The 19,214-nt window shown below is 33.4% G+C and overlaps 1 protein-coding gene across 1 annotated transcript; it reads right to left on the reverse strand.

Moving 5' to 3' along the window:
• Positions 1 to 8,186: 8,186 nt before the first annotated feature.
• LOC105774270 (U-box domain-containing protein 44) lies at positions 8,187 to 12,155 on the reverse strand. Its single transcript, XM_012596712.2, has 3 exons — positions 10,685 to 12,155; positions 10,307 to 10,604; positions 8,187 to 9,893 (listed from the first exon to the last, which is right to left on the reverse strand). The coding sequence occupies exons 1-3, from the start codon at positions 11,906 to 11,908 to the stop codon at positions 8,326 to 8,328; spliced, it is 3,090 nt and encodes a 1,029-aa protein (XP_012452166.1). The 5' UTR covers positions 11,909 to 12,155; the 3' UTR covers positions 8,187 to 8,325.
• Positions 12,156 to 19,214: the final 7,059 nt, after the last annotated feature.

Genomic DNA, 19,214 nt, shown 5'->3' on the forward strand with positions numbered 1-19,214 from the left:
TGTGAGTGATGACAAGGTGAGATAACACGTCAAATCATCATTCTTAAATAAAAATTTTAGGTCAAATTGCACATCTTGTCCATGTACTTTGTTTTTTGAGCAATTTAATTTTCTTCTTCTTCTTCTTTTCTTTAGTTTCCTCTTTATTTTCTTTATATTTGAGAAGTAAAAGAGATAAACTTAGTTTATTGATTAATAATCTTGTATTTTAAGCCATACATAAATTACAGGAAATTGAAAGTAAAAAGAATTAAATATATAAAAACAATACAGGGACTTGGAACAGATTTAAACCTTTTTTTTAATGCCCATAGGCCATAACGAACGTTCTTTTCCATCGGTTTATAATAATCTTTATACAAACGTTGTCGCTTATGATAAGAGTTGACTTTTGCAATTTTTATAAGAGTTGACTTTAAATGACATTTACAAAAGGTTAAATTTTACTATAAGTTCTTGTTCTCTTCATAAATTTATATTTTAGTCCCTATAGTTTTATTTATAGAAAATCAATATCTCTATTTTCATATTTCAAAATTCATATCCAATTGTTAACACAGTTAAATTTTTTTGTTAAATTTGTTAATTTGACATTTTGTTATAAAAACTACTCACTCGGTATCTATGTAACTTAAAAACGACCTTGTAATGAATCAATTTAACAAAATAATTATAATAACATTAACAATTGTACTTGGATCTGAATTTTGAAAATTGAAAAATAAAATAACTAAATTTCAAATTTGTGAAAACTGCATGTACTTATCACATATTTTAACATTTACAAAATTACAATTAATATGATATAATTGGTGGCGACAACAATTAAGATACGAGGACTTTTTGGTTAAAAAAAATATAGCAGCTTTTGGGTTTTGTATGAATCTCCATTATTCAACTTAAAATAATTAATTTCGAAGCTTGGATCTATAATTTTCCCAACAACATGGTTTCTCACCTTCTAAAGATTAAGTATGATCATCGCCCTCTCTTTTTGGTTAAGAACTCGAGTATTTCTCTTCCCCGAGGGAGACCATTTAGATTTTTGGCTGGTTGGGTTGAACATCCGGATTTTGATGGTTTTTTTGAATAATAATTGGGATTTCTCTAGTAATATGTCTGATTCTCTTGGTAAGCTCACTCATAGACTTAACGAGTGGAATAAACATGTTTATGGTAATATTAGCACTTGTAAGAGAGAACTTATCAAATGAATTGCCAACATCCAGAGGAAAATGGATTACTTTGGCTCATACAGGTTAAATCAGATAGATTTGTCGCTTCGCCAAGAACTTGAGAGTGTGCTTCATCACGAAGAACTTCTTTGGAAGCAAAAAGTGAAGTGTGACTGGTTGAAGTTGGGTGACCGAAACACCAAGTTTTTCCATACCCGTACTTTGCAAATGAGGAAAAGTAATCATATTATTGCCATTCGTAATTTTGATGGTAATTGGATCTACGACCCTGAGGCCATTGAAGGTGAGGCGAACGCATTATTCTAAAGATTGTATAGAGAGATTCTTCAGCCCCTGGGTATTTTACCTCCTAGTGATTTTTCTCAACTCGATTCGGTTGATATTAGTTTTTTGGGGAAATCGGTGTCGAATGTGGAGATTAATGAGGCTCTTTTTGATATGACACATTTTAAAGCTCTGGGTAGTGATGGTTTTCATGCCCTCTTCTTCCAAAAGTAGTGGGACACTATTGGGGAAGCTGTTTGTGATTGGGTCAGGAAGGTTTTCAGTGGTAATTCTATTGAACCTGACCTGAATAACACCTTGATCGTTCTTATTCCTTAGGTTCAGAATCTTGAAGTTTTTGGTCAATTCCGTCCAATAAGCCTTTGCTCCGTCCTCTACAAGTTGATGATGAAGGTAATTGCTAACCGTTTTAAGCCTATCTTCCCTAAAATTATTGTATAGGAACAGGCTAGCTTTATTGCAGGAAGGAATATCAACAAGAACATTATCTTAGCACAAGAGGTAATTCATACCATGAGAAGCTAGAAAAAAATAAAAACGGATGGCGATTAAAATTAACTTAAAGAAAGCCTATGATAAAGTTAGATGGGACTTCATTGATGCTTCTCTTCGAGTTGCAGGTATCCTTGATTATCTCAGAAATGTTATAATGTCCTCTATCTCTAATTCTACTATGCAGGTTATGTAGAATGGAGTTTTGTTATCTAAATTCAGACCTATAAGAGGTATCCGTTAAGGCTGTCCTCTTTCTCCCTACCTTTTTGTGTTGTGTATGGAGTGGCTTGGTCATTCGATTCAGTCTGCTATTTCAGAAAGAAAGTGAAGTCCTATTCGTCATTCTAGACATGGGCCAGCTATCTCGTATTTGTTTTTTGCTGATGATTTGGTTATCTTTAGTAAAGTAGATTCGAAGCATGGTAGAGTTTTAAAAAATATTCTGGATAGATTTTGTGAGTTATCTGGACATAGAATTAATGCTAGGACGACCAATATTTTCTTTTCTAAAGGCGTGGATGAATTTATAGTAGATACGATCAGCACTATGTTTGGTTTTCAACGAGTTTATAATCTTGGTCACTATCTTGGAATTCCTCTTTTTCACCAGAGGGTCACGAGAAGCACTCTTCAGTTCGTGGTGGAAAAAGTGCGTGGAAAGTTGCAAAGCTGGGAAGCCAAAAATCTCTCTATCACTGGTTGTATCAATTTAGCCCAGTTAGTCCTTTTATCTATTCCTAGTTACTTCATGCAGTCTATGATGATTCCTAGAAAAATTAGAGATGAGATTGAAAGTTTGGTCAAACAGTTTATTTAGGGGTCTTTCGAGAGGAAAAAGAATATGTCTCTGGTGGATTAGGAATCCATTTATCAACCAAAAGTGTGTATCAGACTTGGACTGAGGAAACTTCAGGATCAGAATATATGATTTTTACTAAAGTTGGGGTTTAATATGGTGTCTGATAAGAAAGCCTTTTAGGTTCGTGTGCTTAGATCGAAGTACCGAATAAAGGATGAGTTACCGATTTGCATTGCTAGGGATAGGAGCTCATTTATCTGGAAATCTCTCTCCAAAATTTGGGAGTTACTTCGTGAAAATTTACTTTGGTCTGTAAGAGATGGTCATAAAATTTGGTGCTGGAAGGACAATTGGATTCCCACTATTGGGCCTCTGGTTAGACACATTCCTTCTAATGTTAATATTGACTCTAACTGCTTTCTGCATGAAATGACTAACTACTTTCTGCATGAAATGACTATTGAGGAAGGACTGTGAAACTTTGATCATTTCCGGGTTTGGTTATCGGAAGATGTGATCCAAGCTATTAAGGGTATCCCTCCTCCCCACCCTTCTGAAAGTCCCGATAGACTATCTTGGAGTCGCACTTCGTCTGGTGCTTTTTTCTGTTAAAACTGCTTATAAGGCTCTTAAGGAAGGAGATTGGAATCCGAAAGATAAGAAATAGAAAAATGTTTGAAAGTTTCCTGGCCCTCAATAGGTTCGTGTCTTTATTTGGACTCCTTTACAGGGGAAAACTCTTAATAATGTGGAAAGAGTTAGGATGGGTCTTTCGGATGATTTCTTTTGTCCCATTTGTGGGTTTCACTCAAAAGATATCTTACATATTCTACGAGATTGTCCTATTGCTAAGAATGTTTGGGCTCAGGTTAACCCATGTAAATACCTTTCAAATTTTCTCTCTATTAATTCTCAAGATTGGTTTCTTCTTAATATGCAGGATAATAGGTTGATTCACGATGGGGGAGCTAGTTGGGCCTTTTTTTTTTTGGACTGCTTATTTGGGGCGTATGGAAAAATCAAAATTTCTACATTTTTCACGAAAAACCTTGGAGCTCAAAAGAGATAGTTAAAGGATCCTATAGTTGGGCGATCTATTTTTCTCTTCACCTCGAGAAGTTCTTACCGAATGCCTTGAACATTCTGTCGAAGCACATACCACTGAGGAACGAGTCTATCTTAATACAGATCGGGCAGTACAATTAGATTCTGGATTTGCTGCAGCCGGGGGCATTGTTCGCAATAATGAGGGAAATTGGATTGTTGGATATCATCGATTCCTTGGTAAATGTTCGGTCTTTGATGTGGAACTCTGGGGCATTTTTGACGGTCTCAAACTTGTTCAATGAAGTGGCTATGATCAAGTTATCACTCATTCTGATAGCTTGGAAGTTGTTAAAACCATACTTGGAAACTCTTCCACTGCTTCAAATTACGCTTTGATTAGGCGAATTCATAATATTTTATTTCAGGAAAATCAGTGGTTTCTGCGGTATATCCCGAGAGAACAAAATCAAGTTGCGGATTGCTTAGCTAAGCAAACCTTGATCGAGAAAGACAATTTGCAAATTCTTAACATCCCTCCCATGATAGCTCGCACATTTATTGATATGGACAAGTCTACGGGTGATTCTTTTGCTCAAATGTCATTTTGTAATTAATTTAGTGTTATCTTTTCCTCACCGAAAAAAAATAATAATTAATTTCAATGTCGATGTATTCAATTCTAGGGGCAATTCAAAAATTTTGATTTTTTTTTGAATTAATCGAATTAAGCTATTTAATTCTTTCAAATTAACTTGAATAAGTAGTTTAATTTTTCAAATTCGAGTTGAGTCGAATTTTATAACTCAAATAATAAATTCATGTAAATATCCCTTGAATCCCTAACAATTTTGAAAATGTACAAATTAGCCCTCTAAAAATTACAAAAAATCAAAATATTTTTCTCAAAATTTTATAAATTTATCTCAATTCCAAAATTAAATTTTATTTAAAATTATTTAAATATATGTTAAAAATTTAAATTAAGTTAAAATAATAGCTTAACTAAATCGAAAAAATTTTCATTGGATTGATCGACTTTCATCTAGAGGTGCTAATGGGCCGGGCCGGGCCCATAAAAAAATTTCGACCCGGCCCAAAATATGGGCCTAGAATTTTACCCAGGCCCGGCCCGGCCCTGCCCGCCCGTTTTTTAAATAAATACCAAAAATTTATTTTAAAAATTAAAACAAAAATTAAAAAAAGTATTTTAAAATATTTTAAAATTAAAAAAATTAAAAAGTATTTTAAAAATTTTAAATTTTAAAACTTTTAAAAAGTATTTTAAAAGTATTTTAAAATTAAAAAATTAAAAATAATAAAAATATTTATTATATTCGGGCCAAAAAAGTTGTGCCCGAGGCCCGGCCCGTTTTTTAATCGGGCCTCGTTTTTTTGCCCAAGCCCATATTTCGGGCCTATATTTTTAGCCAAACCCTCCCATATTTCGTCCGGCCCGACGGCCCATGAGCACCTCTACTTTCATCCAAAAAATCAAAGGAGAAAAAACAACAACCAAGCCAACCGTCCTGAATCCAAAGTCAACCATTGACGGTATCAATGTATTTTATTTTAATATATGTTATAATAAATCATTATAATGTAGCAATTTTTTAAATTTTATTTTATAATTTTTTTTAAGGTAATGATAATATATCATATAGAAAGGGGGATATACATTGGGGTGCCGGCTTGAGCTATGGGCTCATAAAATTTATCAATCTTTTTGTTTTTTAATTATTTGTGTTTCCATTTTAATCAAATTTTTGTTTTTGTTTTTTTAATTATTTGTGTTTCCATTTGAACCAACCTTTTGTTTTTATGCTTTTTTAAGATTTATTTGTGTTTCCATTTTTAAAACAATGTATATTTAATTATTTATGTTCTAACTAGAATTTTAAAATATTTTAAATTGCCTATAAGGTATCATTTATGTTTATCTAACGATAATTTTGAGGTTTATGATTACTTCTATCATGGGCTGGATTTGAGCTGAGTCCAATCAAAATTTTAATCCAACCTCAGTCCGAAAAATAGGCTTAAAATTTTGTCTAAGCCCGGCTCAGGTAAAAATGCTAAAACATGGGCTTAGTCTGGCCATATTAAAATTTTTATGTTATTTATATATTTTTTAAAAAATATAATACATCGAACATACTAAAAGCATCAAAATGAATGCTTCCTAACAAATTGAAAATAAATTTTTAAAAATCTTTATACTTAAATAACACTAAGATAGGTGCAATTTAACAAGTAAATGTCTCTAAAGTAGAAAAAAATTAACAATAAAACAAGAGTTATATAATATCTAAACAATAACAACATAATAGTAAAATGGTAGCAAAATAGAAAGAAAACAACAACAAAACAGTAAAAAAAACAGTTAACAAATTATTTTTTGTGTAAATTTGGATCGAGCAGGGCTCGGGCCAAAAAAGTCTTACCCAAGGCTCGACCTATTTTCTAAACAGTCTTATTTTTTGCCCAAACCTATTTTTCGGGCCTATATTTTTACCCAAACACTTTCACTTTTCGGGCGAGCCTTAAGGCCAGGTGGCCCGACCCATGGACAAATCTAATTTCCTATCTTAATAATTATCTCAAAAGAACATAATATGTTTTATCATTACACTCGATACCTGTTGATTGTAAAATATCTAATGGTCATTTTCTATTCTTAATAGTCATTTTCTATTCTCACATTATCACTATCACAGCATTTGAAAACACACACCCCCACCATTGTTTTTAATCTCACTGCTACAATATTAAATCTGATTGTTATAGTAACTAATCTAATTTCACTGCCACTATTATTTTCAACCTCGTTGGAGGCAAACACACCATCCATCCAAATGAAGCCTTAGACCAAATGGAATCATGTGACCTAGTGAATATCTGGCATGTATATTCTAGTAAAAAAATACACAAGTACTTAATCGGGACAAGAAAAAAAGAGCTCAGGTACCAAATTGAATATTAAATCCAAACTTAAGTACTTAATTGAGACAAAAAAAACTCAAGTATCAATTAGAAAAAAAGTACTAATTTGAACATTAATTTTGTTTCAATAAAATCAGGCCTATGTAAAGCCCTTTTTGTTTTGCAACCCAATCCCTATGGCCTTCTCAGCTTGCAGGCCCAGTAGTTTAACCACTTCCCTTCTCTTAGAACCTTTTAAGTTGCTAAAAACTTGCCGTCGCCATTACAGTTTTATCAACAACCGTAATACTAAGCCAGAGCTCTCTTCACCATTCTTGAACAATTTTCTCTAAAGAAACACAATACTGAAACAGCTTGGGTTTCGTAAGAACAGCATGGGTGTTTTTCACTTGCACCAGCATTTTTCTGAAAACGATCATGGCTAATTAAGTATTTGATGCATTAATGAACTTCTGTAACCTCAAATGTTGCTTTCCCCTTGAATTAGTTTGTTTTTCCCACATCGATTGGATTTTGTTTTGTTGTTTATAGCAGTTTGAGCATTCGATGCTTAAAATGAATTGTATTTTGTGTAAAACTTAAACTGTAGTTTCCATTGAATTGTTTCATGGAATTGGAATGTGATTCGAAACTGTTGATACAAGGAGCAATTAGGGTCGAGATTAAGTTATATATTTTTATGAGACTGAAAATACAACTTCACATCTTAAATCAGAATTTTAACATTTTAGAGGTCAAACTATAATTTTAACATATATTAACTTAAGATTTTGTAAGTTCTGGGGACTAAAGCTGGAATTTTCCATTTTGGGGTCAGGACTCCTGCCTGCCCCCTCCCTTCGCCCCTGGGAGGAAATTATGGTGGTTCGTGATGGTTCATTAGGAGGGTGGAGAACCGTAGAGAGATTAGGGTGATCGGAATATGGGCATCCAAAGAGGATTGGAGAATAAAGGGGGTTCGAGGGAGTTGGGGGCTGAGAGTTGAGTCTTCGAGGAGAGAGTGTCTTGGCCTTTTATCTTGATGCCCGTGAGCTTTTAAGGGGTTGTCCCTGATCATTTCAAAGGTTCCATGTGTTGGCACGTATTGGTTTCGGATACCTACTGATGCATTTTTGTTGTAGGAATGAACTGTCATGAGAACGGATACGTGTGACGTGTGAATGGCAGTTACCCTCCTGTTGGTACAGGGCTGCGAAATCTTGGGTCTGCAAGACCATGGGCTCGCACTTCAGCTCGCGGGGTAATGGTCACAAGGACCCAAGGTGGATTGCAAGGTAAGGGTATAACACAAGCCTATGCAACTTGCTGAATACTTAACAACGTCACTTTTGCTAATAATATACACACACACAAACATGCACAACAATGTCATTCATGCTTTCTATATAATTCAGTGACTCTTCAAATGATATACATTATCTAGCTGAAAAATGAATATGCTTTAGTTTCAAGTTGTATTCAGGTAAGAATCAAGTGCGACCCTGTACAAGTTCCGGATAAACAGGCTACATTCAAAATCATGTTGTTTATCATGCTCTGTTTATTTACACTAAACAAAATGATTCAGAAATACGAGGATTGTTCAGGGAGAACTTTCATTTGCTTAAGCACTAGAGCTACTTTCTTCCGAATTGCATCCTCGTGAAGCAGTTGGATGAGGATTCCCTCGGACCTTTGGAATGACGGTCCGCTAATTCGTGAGTGGTTTACGATCTTGTGGAATAAGTCCAATGCTATTGTTTTGGCAGATAAGGTTCCCTTCTCTAAGACCTGCAGAATTGCCTCGACACCTTGACTCTCCACGATGGCAGCAGTCGCATGTGACAAGGTACTGTGATCTTCTAGCAATGTTTCGAGTGCCTTTAAGGAAGCCTCCGCGACACCCGAGTTTGTGTCGCTTAACGTTTGCAGTAGGGGCTTTACGGCATCGGCCTTGACAAGGCAGAATGTATGTCTCTGCGAACACGCAATGCCATGGACGGGGCATGAAATTTTGTTTTCTGCTGAAGCCGAGCAGCACCAAGACATATTAGGGAAGAGATTTATTGTGTTAAACAGTGACCTCGAGTCCTCATGTCTTACTCTGATGTTTGCTTCGGAGACCAACGAGCTGGTGGACCGGGATAGGTGTTCGAGAGCAGTGGCTGTTCGCTGCTTGGCCAATGAGTTGCCTGTAGAAAGTACTCGAACTAAAGCTGGATATAATTCAAGCTTTCCCACTTGATTCTGAAGTTCAGGCTTTGAGGATCCCGTGAAGCGTAATAGTGCTGCTAGAGCATTTTCAAGTAGAGACTTGTCCTGATTATTATGTGCTCCGATCCCACCGAATTCTTCATCCGAACTGCAAATCACTTCATGAATGGCTTTCAATGTTTCTGTCTTACAGAGTATTTCATCAACATCTATATCATCTTTCGGAAGTTGGCTAATAATCCCTGCAGCAATGGACCTCTCTTCGAAATCTGGTGAGCAAATGAGGATCGATGCTAAGTTGTTGATGGCAGTTTCTTTTCCCGGAGATGGTGGGAGTGGAACCCCGTCACCTTCTGACACACAATATATTAGCTTCATCGTCCATCTTCGAACTAAAGGTTGGTTGCTATCGAGGCAAGAGAAAAGGTGAGTGACAGCATCCACATTATCTCGAATAAGATTTTGAGCCGTCTTTGACTTATTGCTAAGCTCAATCAGCAGGTGTAAGAACTGAATCTTGAATTCACGCTCAGATTTTTCTACGAGCTGCAAAAAGAGACTGACGCTATGCTCGGATTGCAGCTCCTGCAGCCCCTGATATATCTGAAATTGCGGTTGCTTACAAGCTTGTACCAGCAGAGCTAGAATCTCGGCAGCTTCTTGTTTAAGGATAGGATCCGACCTGAACGAGATGACATTAAGCACGAGCGGTATAGTTGCTGGGTCCGATAGGAACCGCTTTACCATCTTTGGATATTGTATCAGCTTCTTGACACATTTGATGCAAGCAGATTTACATGCCGGGGCGTTAGCGGCTAGCATGTGAACTAGATTGTGAACAAATTGTTTGTCTTTCAAGTCATTTATGCTGTTTTCTTTGAGTTGCATCTCTATCAATGCCGACGCCATCAATGCTCGAGTCTCTTGGTGTCCGACCGCTGCAAGAATATGGCTTTCAAATGAATAAGTTTGTTTGATAAATATACCATACTATAACTTTTGTCAGTGGAAGTACCATGAAGGCCTTTGTATTATTAGGAGTTAAACTGCATTTTGCCAAATCTACCCAAAAAATGATCAAATTAGTCATTATAATTAGATCAAAGGGCAAATTGGTCCCTGTACATGGCATGTCACATGTACCTTATGCTAACGTACAGGAATCAATTTTTAACCGTGCAAATAAATGAAAATTTTAACAGAAAAGACTAATTTGCTCATTCATCTAACGTAAAGGGACTACTTTGCCATTTTTTTTGAGTAGCGAAGGCAAATACAATCTAACTCCTACTATTAGGGTTTCCATGGTAATATTCCCAACTTTTGTCTACGTTAGATTCATTGTTTTCACCTTGGTTGAACCGAGCGACAAATGACTGAAAGAACCCGGATTCGGCCATCTTCACAACAAAGTGTGTGTTGGATGAAAGATTCCGCAATACGTCTTGAGCTTTCAGGGCGATTTCTGGGTTGGAGTTACCGACCAAATAAACCAGGAGGGGAATACAATCTTTGGTATTCCCTATTTTCTCTACGAAAGCTTCGGTTTTAGACAGTTCCAACAAGATGGCAATCGTGTTCGGTTCCGTTTCACCGTTATAGATCCGCTTCACAATTCGGCGAACAGCTCCCGCTTCAATGATTTCTCGCTGCAATTCCGAAAAAGGAACTCTTCAGACATTTCACGGATAACACAACATGTCGAAGTAAAAACATAATCATTCCCTACCTTACGGTCATCACAATATGTAGCTAAGCAATAAAGGCATTTCACTGCTGCCATGGTGTTGAGTGTGGTGTCTTTTAATGACTCGACGAACTTCGGGATAAGCCCCTCCTCTGCAGCTCTCACTGCATATTGAGAGATTTCCACCAGAACCTGCATATCGTCCAAGGCTTGGTTTTTCCTAATATGGTCATCGGAATTGATTCCGGAAACTGCTGCTTGGAATCTCCAGTCCATATCATTTTTCTTCCACTCTTCGATCGAGCTCCGGAGGTTAACATTTGGAGTTAACTCCAAACTTCGAAGCTCTTCTTTGCAAGTCGGGCAATTTTTGTTTCCACTCTCGAAGTATTCCTGTATCGCGTTCCTTTCGAAGCTATGGCCACAAAAAACTGCAACTGGGTCAACCATAATCTCCTTGCACAAGGGGCATATGAAGGAACCAATAGGGTATTGCTTATGATATGTTGAGGCCTCCTCATTTCGTGGACTCGGAACAATTTCGGTGCTATGCAACAACTGCATCAACTGCGACAGCTGAAGTGCCTCGGCTTGTTTCTTTTGAACTTCCATCTCTTCTTTTTCCTGTTTCAAAAATGCCAATTCTGTTTGTACCAACGACGCATTCGCATCGGCACCAACAGCTTCCGCGATCTTCTCCAGAAGCTTTACAGCATTCTCTCGGTTTCCACTACTTTGGGACACTGAATTCTCTATCTCCAAAGCAATCTTTTCGGTCGCTGCCGCCACACTAAACTCCATTGAGTTCAGTTTCTCGATAACCTCATCGTTCATACTCTTCAAGTTCAGTGCCATATCGAGATTACTCAACTGAAATGACGAAATAGTAGTAGCAATATCTTTGGCCAAACCCGACATCTCCGTGAGCACCGAATGTGAGTGAAGCAAGAACCGAAGACGACTTCCGGCCTTATAATTCTTAATGATCTTACGAGCTCTCTGTAGTTTATCATTCAACTTCTCCAACGCCACTTTCGTAGACTCCGTACCCATCGCAGCCTCAATTGTTCGAACATTCAACGCCTTCAAAAGCACATCCAGCTCCGTTATACTCCTCGAAAACTCTCGAAAACTATCCTTCTCGATCACGACATCTCTTGTTTCTTTAGCCAGCTCTACCGCTTGAAGTGTTACCCTGTTCCAAAGCTCTTGTAATATCGCGACTCCAACATCTTCAATCCCGATATTGAAGTCCATGGTAGACATTCAAAACAAGCTTGTAAGAAATCAAATTCTTGTCTCTAAGCTTGGCATATGTAGCAGACCCCGTAAATTTCGAACCCAAAAAATAGAAAAAAGGGTCTTTTTACTTCATTTGTGACACTGAATCTAACTAAATAAGAAAAAGAAAAGAAAAGGTGCTAATCAGAGCTTGTCGTCAATACCTCTTGAAGCTGTTTGGTTGCCGAGAAAGTTTGAAAAGTAAAAAAGAGAGTGGAATTTAAGACCATTGACAATTTCAACTAACATTAATAGAAGATGGTGATTGGAGCTTTATATATACAAATGTGGAAATGGAAGATACTAGGAAATTGTCAGAGAGAGCAAAAGTCGTCAAAGTCCTTTTTTTTACTGTGTTTTAGCGTGTACATTGGGGCCGTGGGTTCAACGTTGAAAACTTTCCTTGCAGTCGTGGAGCATGAGCAGGGACAGCCGGCCAGCATGCGGTTGACGACGGATATTTTATATTCGAGTTTAATTTTCTTTAAAATTCGATTTGATTATTGTTGAGTTAGAGGTGCTCATGGGCCCGGCCGGGTTCGGACCGGGCCCAGAAAAAAAATTTCGGCCCAGGTCCTAGGCCCGGGCCCGGCCCTGCCCGAAATATGGGCCTAGAATTTTGCCCAGGCCTGGCCCGGGAAAAAAATTATAAGTCCGGGCCCGGCCCGGCCCATTTTTAAATAAATACCAAAATTTATTTTAAAATTAAAATAAAATTAAAAAAGTATTTTAAAAATATTTTAAAATTTAAAAATTAAAAAGTATTTTAAAAAATTTAAAATTTAAAAATTTAATAAAAGTATTTTAAAATTAAAAATAAAAATAATAAAATATTTATTATATTCGGGCCGGGCCGGGCCGAGCCCGGGCTAAAAAAGTTGTGTCTGAGGCCCGGCCCGTTTTTTAATCGGGCCTCGTTTTTTTTCCCAAGCCCATATTTCGGGCTTATATTTTTACCCAAACCCTCCCATATTTCGGGCGGGACGTTGGGCCGGGCCGGGCCGGACCGCCCGGCCCATGAGCACCTCTATTGTTGAGTAGTTCCGTTATGAAATAGACTTTTTTTCTTCCTTTCTTGAAAGTTATTGAGATCGAATAACCCGAGTTGTTTGGAAAAGCTTAATTAGAGTATGTTAATATCCACTTTTCAATAAAATCATTGCTATTTGAACCAGATTGAACCAGTCGGTATATTGATTTGAATAGGTATGTAAGCAAATTACTCGGAACAGATAAAAAACAAAAATAGAACCAAAAAAAAAAAAACTTGCAGTTGAATCTCTTTTATAAATTTTTAATTATTTATTTACTATTAGATCGGAGGTCAAGCTGGTTGAATCAAGAATACGTAGTTTGATTGGTTTAGCCACTAACCCAATTATATTAAAACATTCAAAAAAATTTTAATTTCAATTAAAAATTTTAAAAAATCGACTTAATCTACCAACGTCATATTTTAATAAATTAATTGGCCAAACCGAATTAACTTACATTGGTTGTATTAAGTCGGATAAATTTAATTGAGTAGAGTTTAGGTTTTAAATATTGGTCACTGCTAAAAAAGGTCAAATAAGGATTTTTACGCATTTTATTTCGATTTTAAAACAAAATTAGATCAATATTGACACATTTAAAATAAAGAATTATATATAATAAAATTGATTAAATCGATTATAAAAATTATAATCGATAAATAATTTACGTATAATCAACTTAGCCGAACTGATTTAACAATTATAATTTATATTTCCTTAATTCTAGTATTTATAATCAACTTCAAATCTTAAAAATAAAATATGATCCGCTCAAATAAAATTTTGAATTATTTTTTTAATTCAATTAAATTCGAATTAAATATTAAATTTACAATTTCAATTAAGCTCGAACACAAATCTCATTTGATTATATAATTGCACCTTTTTTATAATATATATAGCTATTTTAACCTTCCTAATATTTAAAAGAATATACAATATTTTTAGAACCGAATCAGTGGTCGAATCAGTCATAACACTGATTCGTTGATCTGACCAATTCAATCAAAAAACATTAAAATTTTATAAAAAAAATTAAAAATTAAAAAGAAATATGATTCATTCAGTTCAACTAGTTTTTCAGTAGGTTCAATTGGTTCGTATTGATTTACAGTTCAACCAGTCTGATATCATTCTTGGGATCGGTAACCCAATCCCAATCCAGTCTAGTTCAAGCATCACTGGGCAAAGGATCTAAAATTACGTGTATATAAATATTATATATAATTGAATGATAATACCTAATAGATCCTTCTATTACAATGATTAAATCAAATTAATCCTTCTATTATTAAATGATTTGATTTGGTCCTTGTATAATTAAAAAGAATTAACAATGCTAAAGTTTAACATATTTAACATTTATTGTTTAAAAATATTATATGAAAAATATTATTTTTCATTTACAGTTTAACTCAAACAAAAAATTCATTTGTAAAATCATAAAAAACGTCAAAAATATTAATTTTATTAAACAGTAAATGTTAACTCTATCAAAATTTGGTATTATTTAATTATTTTAATAATATAAAAATAATATTAAAGGGCTAATTTAATAATATTCATATAATAGAAATACCTCAGCTTTGGCTTTAGTGCAAATTTAGAGTGTTGAAATTTCATATCAGGACCGGTTCAACTTTCCTTCATTTTTTTTTGGTTACAACGAGTTTTCAATTAATTAATTATTACTATATTAAATAATAAAAAGTTAAAAAACCACTCGTTGACTTTAGACTTGTCCATGGTTCGGTAATTTGTTTGACTCGGTTTAGATAAGAATTTTTATGTTTCGAATTAGTTCATTTTATTCCAATTCAGTTTAAGTAATAAAAAATATCGTAGGTTTAAATATAAAAATATTTTATTAAATTTTAAATTGTGAAACGAGCCAGTTCAAAAATATGCATAAACTTGTAAATTTTTTTAAAATCTAACCATAATCCAACTCAATTTTATACATAGATCGCTTTACCAAGCTTAAGTTATTTAACAAGATTTTTAAAACCGGACTGATGGTCGAACTGATCAAACCACTAGTTCGACATTTTGACCAGTTTAATGGGTTTATTATGTTAGATCAAACAAATAATTAAAATTTCATAAATATATATGTTGAAAATCCAATTCAACCGGTCCATTTTAATATTCAAATCAATAAATTTAATATTTTTCTCCAAATCAACATCTCAATCAAATTTCGATCTAATTCGATCTAATTCAAACAACCTAGTTAAGTCGCAATCACTACATCAGACAAAGAAAAACGCGTATGTACGGGATATGCTCCACCTTACAAACAAAAGCGATTTCCTTCCACGAGTAAAATAAGTTTCTTTGGGTAAATTTAATTAGAGGTCTTATAATTATTAACTATTTTTCATTTTGATCATTTAACTATTAAAAATTATAAATTAGTCACCAATATTATCAAAATTTATTTTTTTCACTCGTAGTCCATTTTTGGTCACTAAACGATTGGATGACAAAAACGAATTCGTTAATAATTGAGTGATCTTTAATTAGACATTCTATTCAAGTGCTAGGCTATTTACTCAAACCCAAAGACTTATCTAAATTTTGGAAGGATTTGAACAAAACTATTAAATCCGTTTAAAATATGGGTAAAGCTTGAACTTAAACATTTAAGGTTCTAACTTTACTAGGCCCGGTCCATTTTTTGAATCTGTAATATATTATAAATAAATGATAATACCCACATTTCAAAATAAACTTTTTAATTCTTATAAATAAAAGAAAGAAAAGAGAATAATAAATATAAATAAAATTTACTTGAATAAAATAAAATTTAATAAAATAAATATTTTGGTCAGTGTCAAGATATTAAAATTTTAAAGACTAAAAATTAAAAATTGTAAAATTATTATTGTTGAGGAAAAATTTTGGGTTTGACCAATGGTTGAATCGATTATATTATTAGTTTGTCGGTTTGATTGGTCCGTTTAATTAATGCATATATATATATATAGATAGAAACAGAATAAAAAAGAGAGATAATAAATATAAATAAAATTGGCTAATTGTAGGTTTCTAATTGTTATAAATAAAACATAATACTGAACATTAGACTTATTCATAGGTTCATTCATTTGCTTAGCTTAGTTCGAGTTTGGGCAAAAAATTGTCTTTAGATCAACTCAATTTGACTCGATTTTAAATTAAATAATAGTAAAAATATTTTATTTAAATTTACAATAAAACGAAATATGTAGAAATTGGATTTGGTTGAGCTCGGGCATTGATATATATATATTTTAAAATCAAACTACAGCCTGATCCAATCCAACTTTTCTTCATTCAGCTACCTATCCAAACTTGGGCCTAGACATACATATATATTTTAAAATCAAGCTACAACCTAAACTTGTTCATGGATTCAGCTACCTATCCAAACTCGAATATTTGCTCGAAATTTAAGAAGATTTGGGCAAAAGTATTAGGCATGAAAAATGAACTCGGGTAAAAATACTGGGCCCATTTAAAATATGGGTTGGGCTTGGGCTCGAGCATTCCTTATCTGGTCCATTTTTAAGTTTCCAATATATTATGTAATTTATAACACATACAAAAATTAAATCTGTAGTAATATATAACAGTGTAATGTAAATATTATAAAAATTAAAATAAAAAACTATATAAATATATATTTTTAAATATGAAAAAAATATGGACGGGCTTGATATAAAATAGGGTTAGACATTTACAAATATGAACGATCTTTTCAAAAAAACAAAAGCTCGTATTTCAAATCGGGTCGAACTTGAACAATCATAAAATATATTAATATCGTGCTAAACCAGACTCAAACCTAACCCAATCTATAAACACCTCTAATTGAACCCACCCCATAAACACCTCCCTCCACACTTCCATGACAATAATTTCAACCAAACTTTTCTCTTCTTTTTTTTTCTAAACTGTTAGAAAATGAAAAAAGCACGTTGTATAAAAGTTATTTCTTATTTTATAATTTGTATGGTTCAATGTCAAAAAAGTTATAATTTTAAAAATTAATATACTAAAGTGGTTTCCAATATTCTCTTTGTCAATCTTGAAAGTTTTAGTAATGGCATAGTCAAAGGGGTTGGCAGGGGTCTTGGCCCTTGAACCCCCAAAAAAGTCAATACCTAAAATAACTTGACCCAAACTCACCCGACTGCCACCTCCACCTAAGGGCAATATCGAGGAGGTTGGCAGAGGCCCTGATCCCCTTAAAATAAAAATTTTCCTTTTAAACTCTTTTATAAAGTTATAAGTTAATATATTGTGAAATTGTACTTTCCTCCAAGAATGATAAAATTGTAATTTAATCCTTATAAAAACAGTGATAAAATTGCTTTTTAGCTCCGATAACTTAATTTTGTCCCTTAGAAAAAAGTTTTTAGTTTTGCCCATATGTGTACCTATTGTATGAACAACATGGATCTACGAGTTAAAAAAATAATCCTCCTAAATTTTATTGACATTGTTTTTTAGCACATTAGATCCAAGTTATCCACGAGGCAAGTACATACACATTTACAAATCAATCCACGTACTTTAAATACACTCCACATCATATCCAAGTCAACATTTAACACTAATCAAGATTGAGCTGACATAATGACCTAATTGATATAATACTGATACTTTAAAGGCTAAATTAGAACACTTCGAAGTTTACGGACCAACCTAAACTCTTAGTACTAGTTTGGGGGATGTTTGGTGGATTAACCCCTTTTGTTTTATTATAATTATATTTTTTTTTCATAATTAAAAATTATAAAATCAACTTTAATGATAAGATTTTGTACAGATTCCATAGGACAGAAATTTCAACATTTTTTGACCTTTTTTCTTTTTTGTTTGTATTATGTTTCATTATTCTTACATTGACTTCTATATTACTGTACAGTAAAAGCAGTTTGCTAATAATAGCAAAACCGTGTACAGCTGTTTTTATATTTTACCTTTAGAGTGTTTCAAACTATTTTTTTCTTTTCTTCGAAGCTATTCAAATTTCATTGGTTTAATTTTACTATTAGTCCCTTAATCTATGGATTTAGTTATTATACTTTAATTTGGTCAATTTTAGTTCATTTAATCTTCGATTTGGTCAATTTTAGTCTATGTAATTTTGTATTTTAAACTTTTCAGTCCTGACTTAAATTATAACTGTTAAATATATTTGGCTAAATTTTGTTATTAGTCTTGTACTATGTGTCAAGTTGTAGATTTAGTTCGTGTTCTCCAATTTAATCATTCTTAGTCTCTTTATTTTTTTTTAAATTTTAAATTTTCGATTTTAACACAAATGATAATCGTTAAATCTATTGAGAAACTAAATCTACAACTTACGCATTGTACAGAAACTAACGACAAAGTTTAACCAATATTTTTTTAATATAATTCTTAAACTGCTCATAACCCCTCAAATCGACATTCTGAATGTGGTTTCAATTTGAAGATTTAATAGCATGACCCAAATTCTCATATGCTTTAGATTTCTATTTTTTTATGGTTAAAATACGACATAAGTCTTTCTACTCTTCCCAAATTTGGAATTTAGTCATTATGCTTTTATTTTTAAGAATTTAACTCCTCTACTTTTTAGATTTCCAAATTCATGTCCAATTATTAACACGGATAGAATTATTTTATTAAATTCAGGTTCATTACAATGTTATTTAAAAAAAAGTAACACACTAACAATTGGATCTGAAATTTGAAATCGAAAAGTAGATAGACTAAATTAATAAAAATAAAAGTACATAGACTAAATTCTAAATATGAGAAGAGTATTGGGACTTATGGAAAATTTCAAGTTTTTTATTCATATTTGGCTTTTTAACGTTGTGGTTGATGCTTAATAGTTGTAATATTGCCGGAAAATAGTCACAGGTGATTTGGATTTTGAGAAAAGGTTAAATTTTTCCTATAATCACTGTACTTATCTAAAATTAGAAATTTAATCATTATTCTTTCAAAATGGTATGTAATTGATAGTTTTGTGCCCTCCTTTATTATCCAGTAAAAATTAATTATTAGTAATTTAGAAATGCTAAATTAGTTAAGTTTTGAATCTCGTGTGTTGACATGATGGTCAATGTGTGGTTGGAATTCGAGTCCCGTTAATCGTGTTGCTATTAAAATTTTATCCTCATCTTGTAATTCATTAAAAAATAATTAGAAAGAAAAATTATTTAACTCAACAGGAGTTCCCCATTGCCATAAGTGTTTACCTGTAGAGGAGGAAT

Source organism: Gossypium raimondii, chromosome 1, assembly GCF_025698545.1.
Source record: "Gossypium raimondii isolate GPD5lz chromosome 1, ASM2569854v1, whole genome shotgun sequence".
NCBI lineage: Eukaryota > Viridiplantae > Streptophyta > Magnoliopsida > Malvales > Malvaceae > Gossypium > Gossypium raimondii.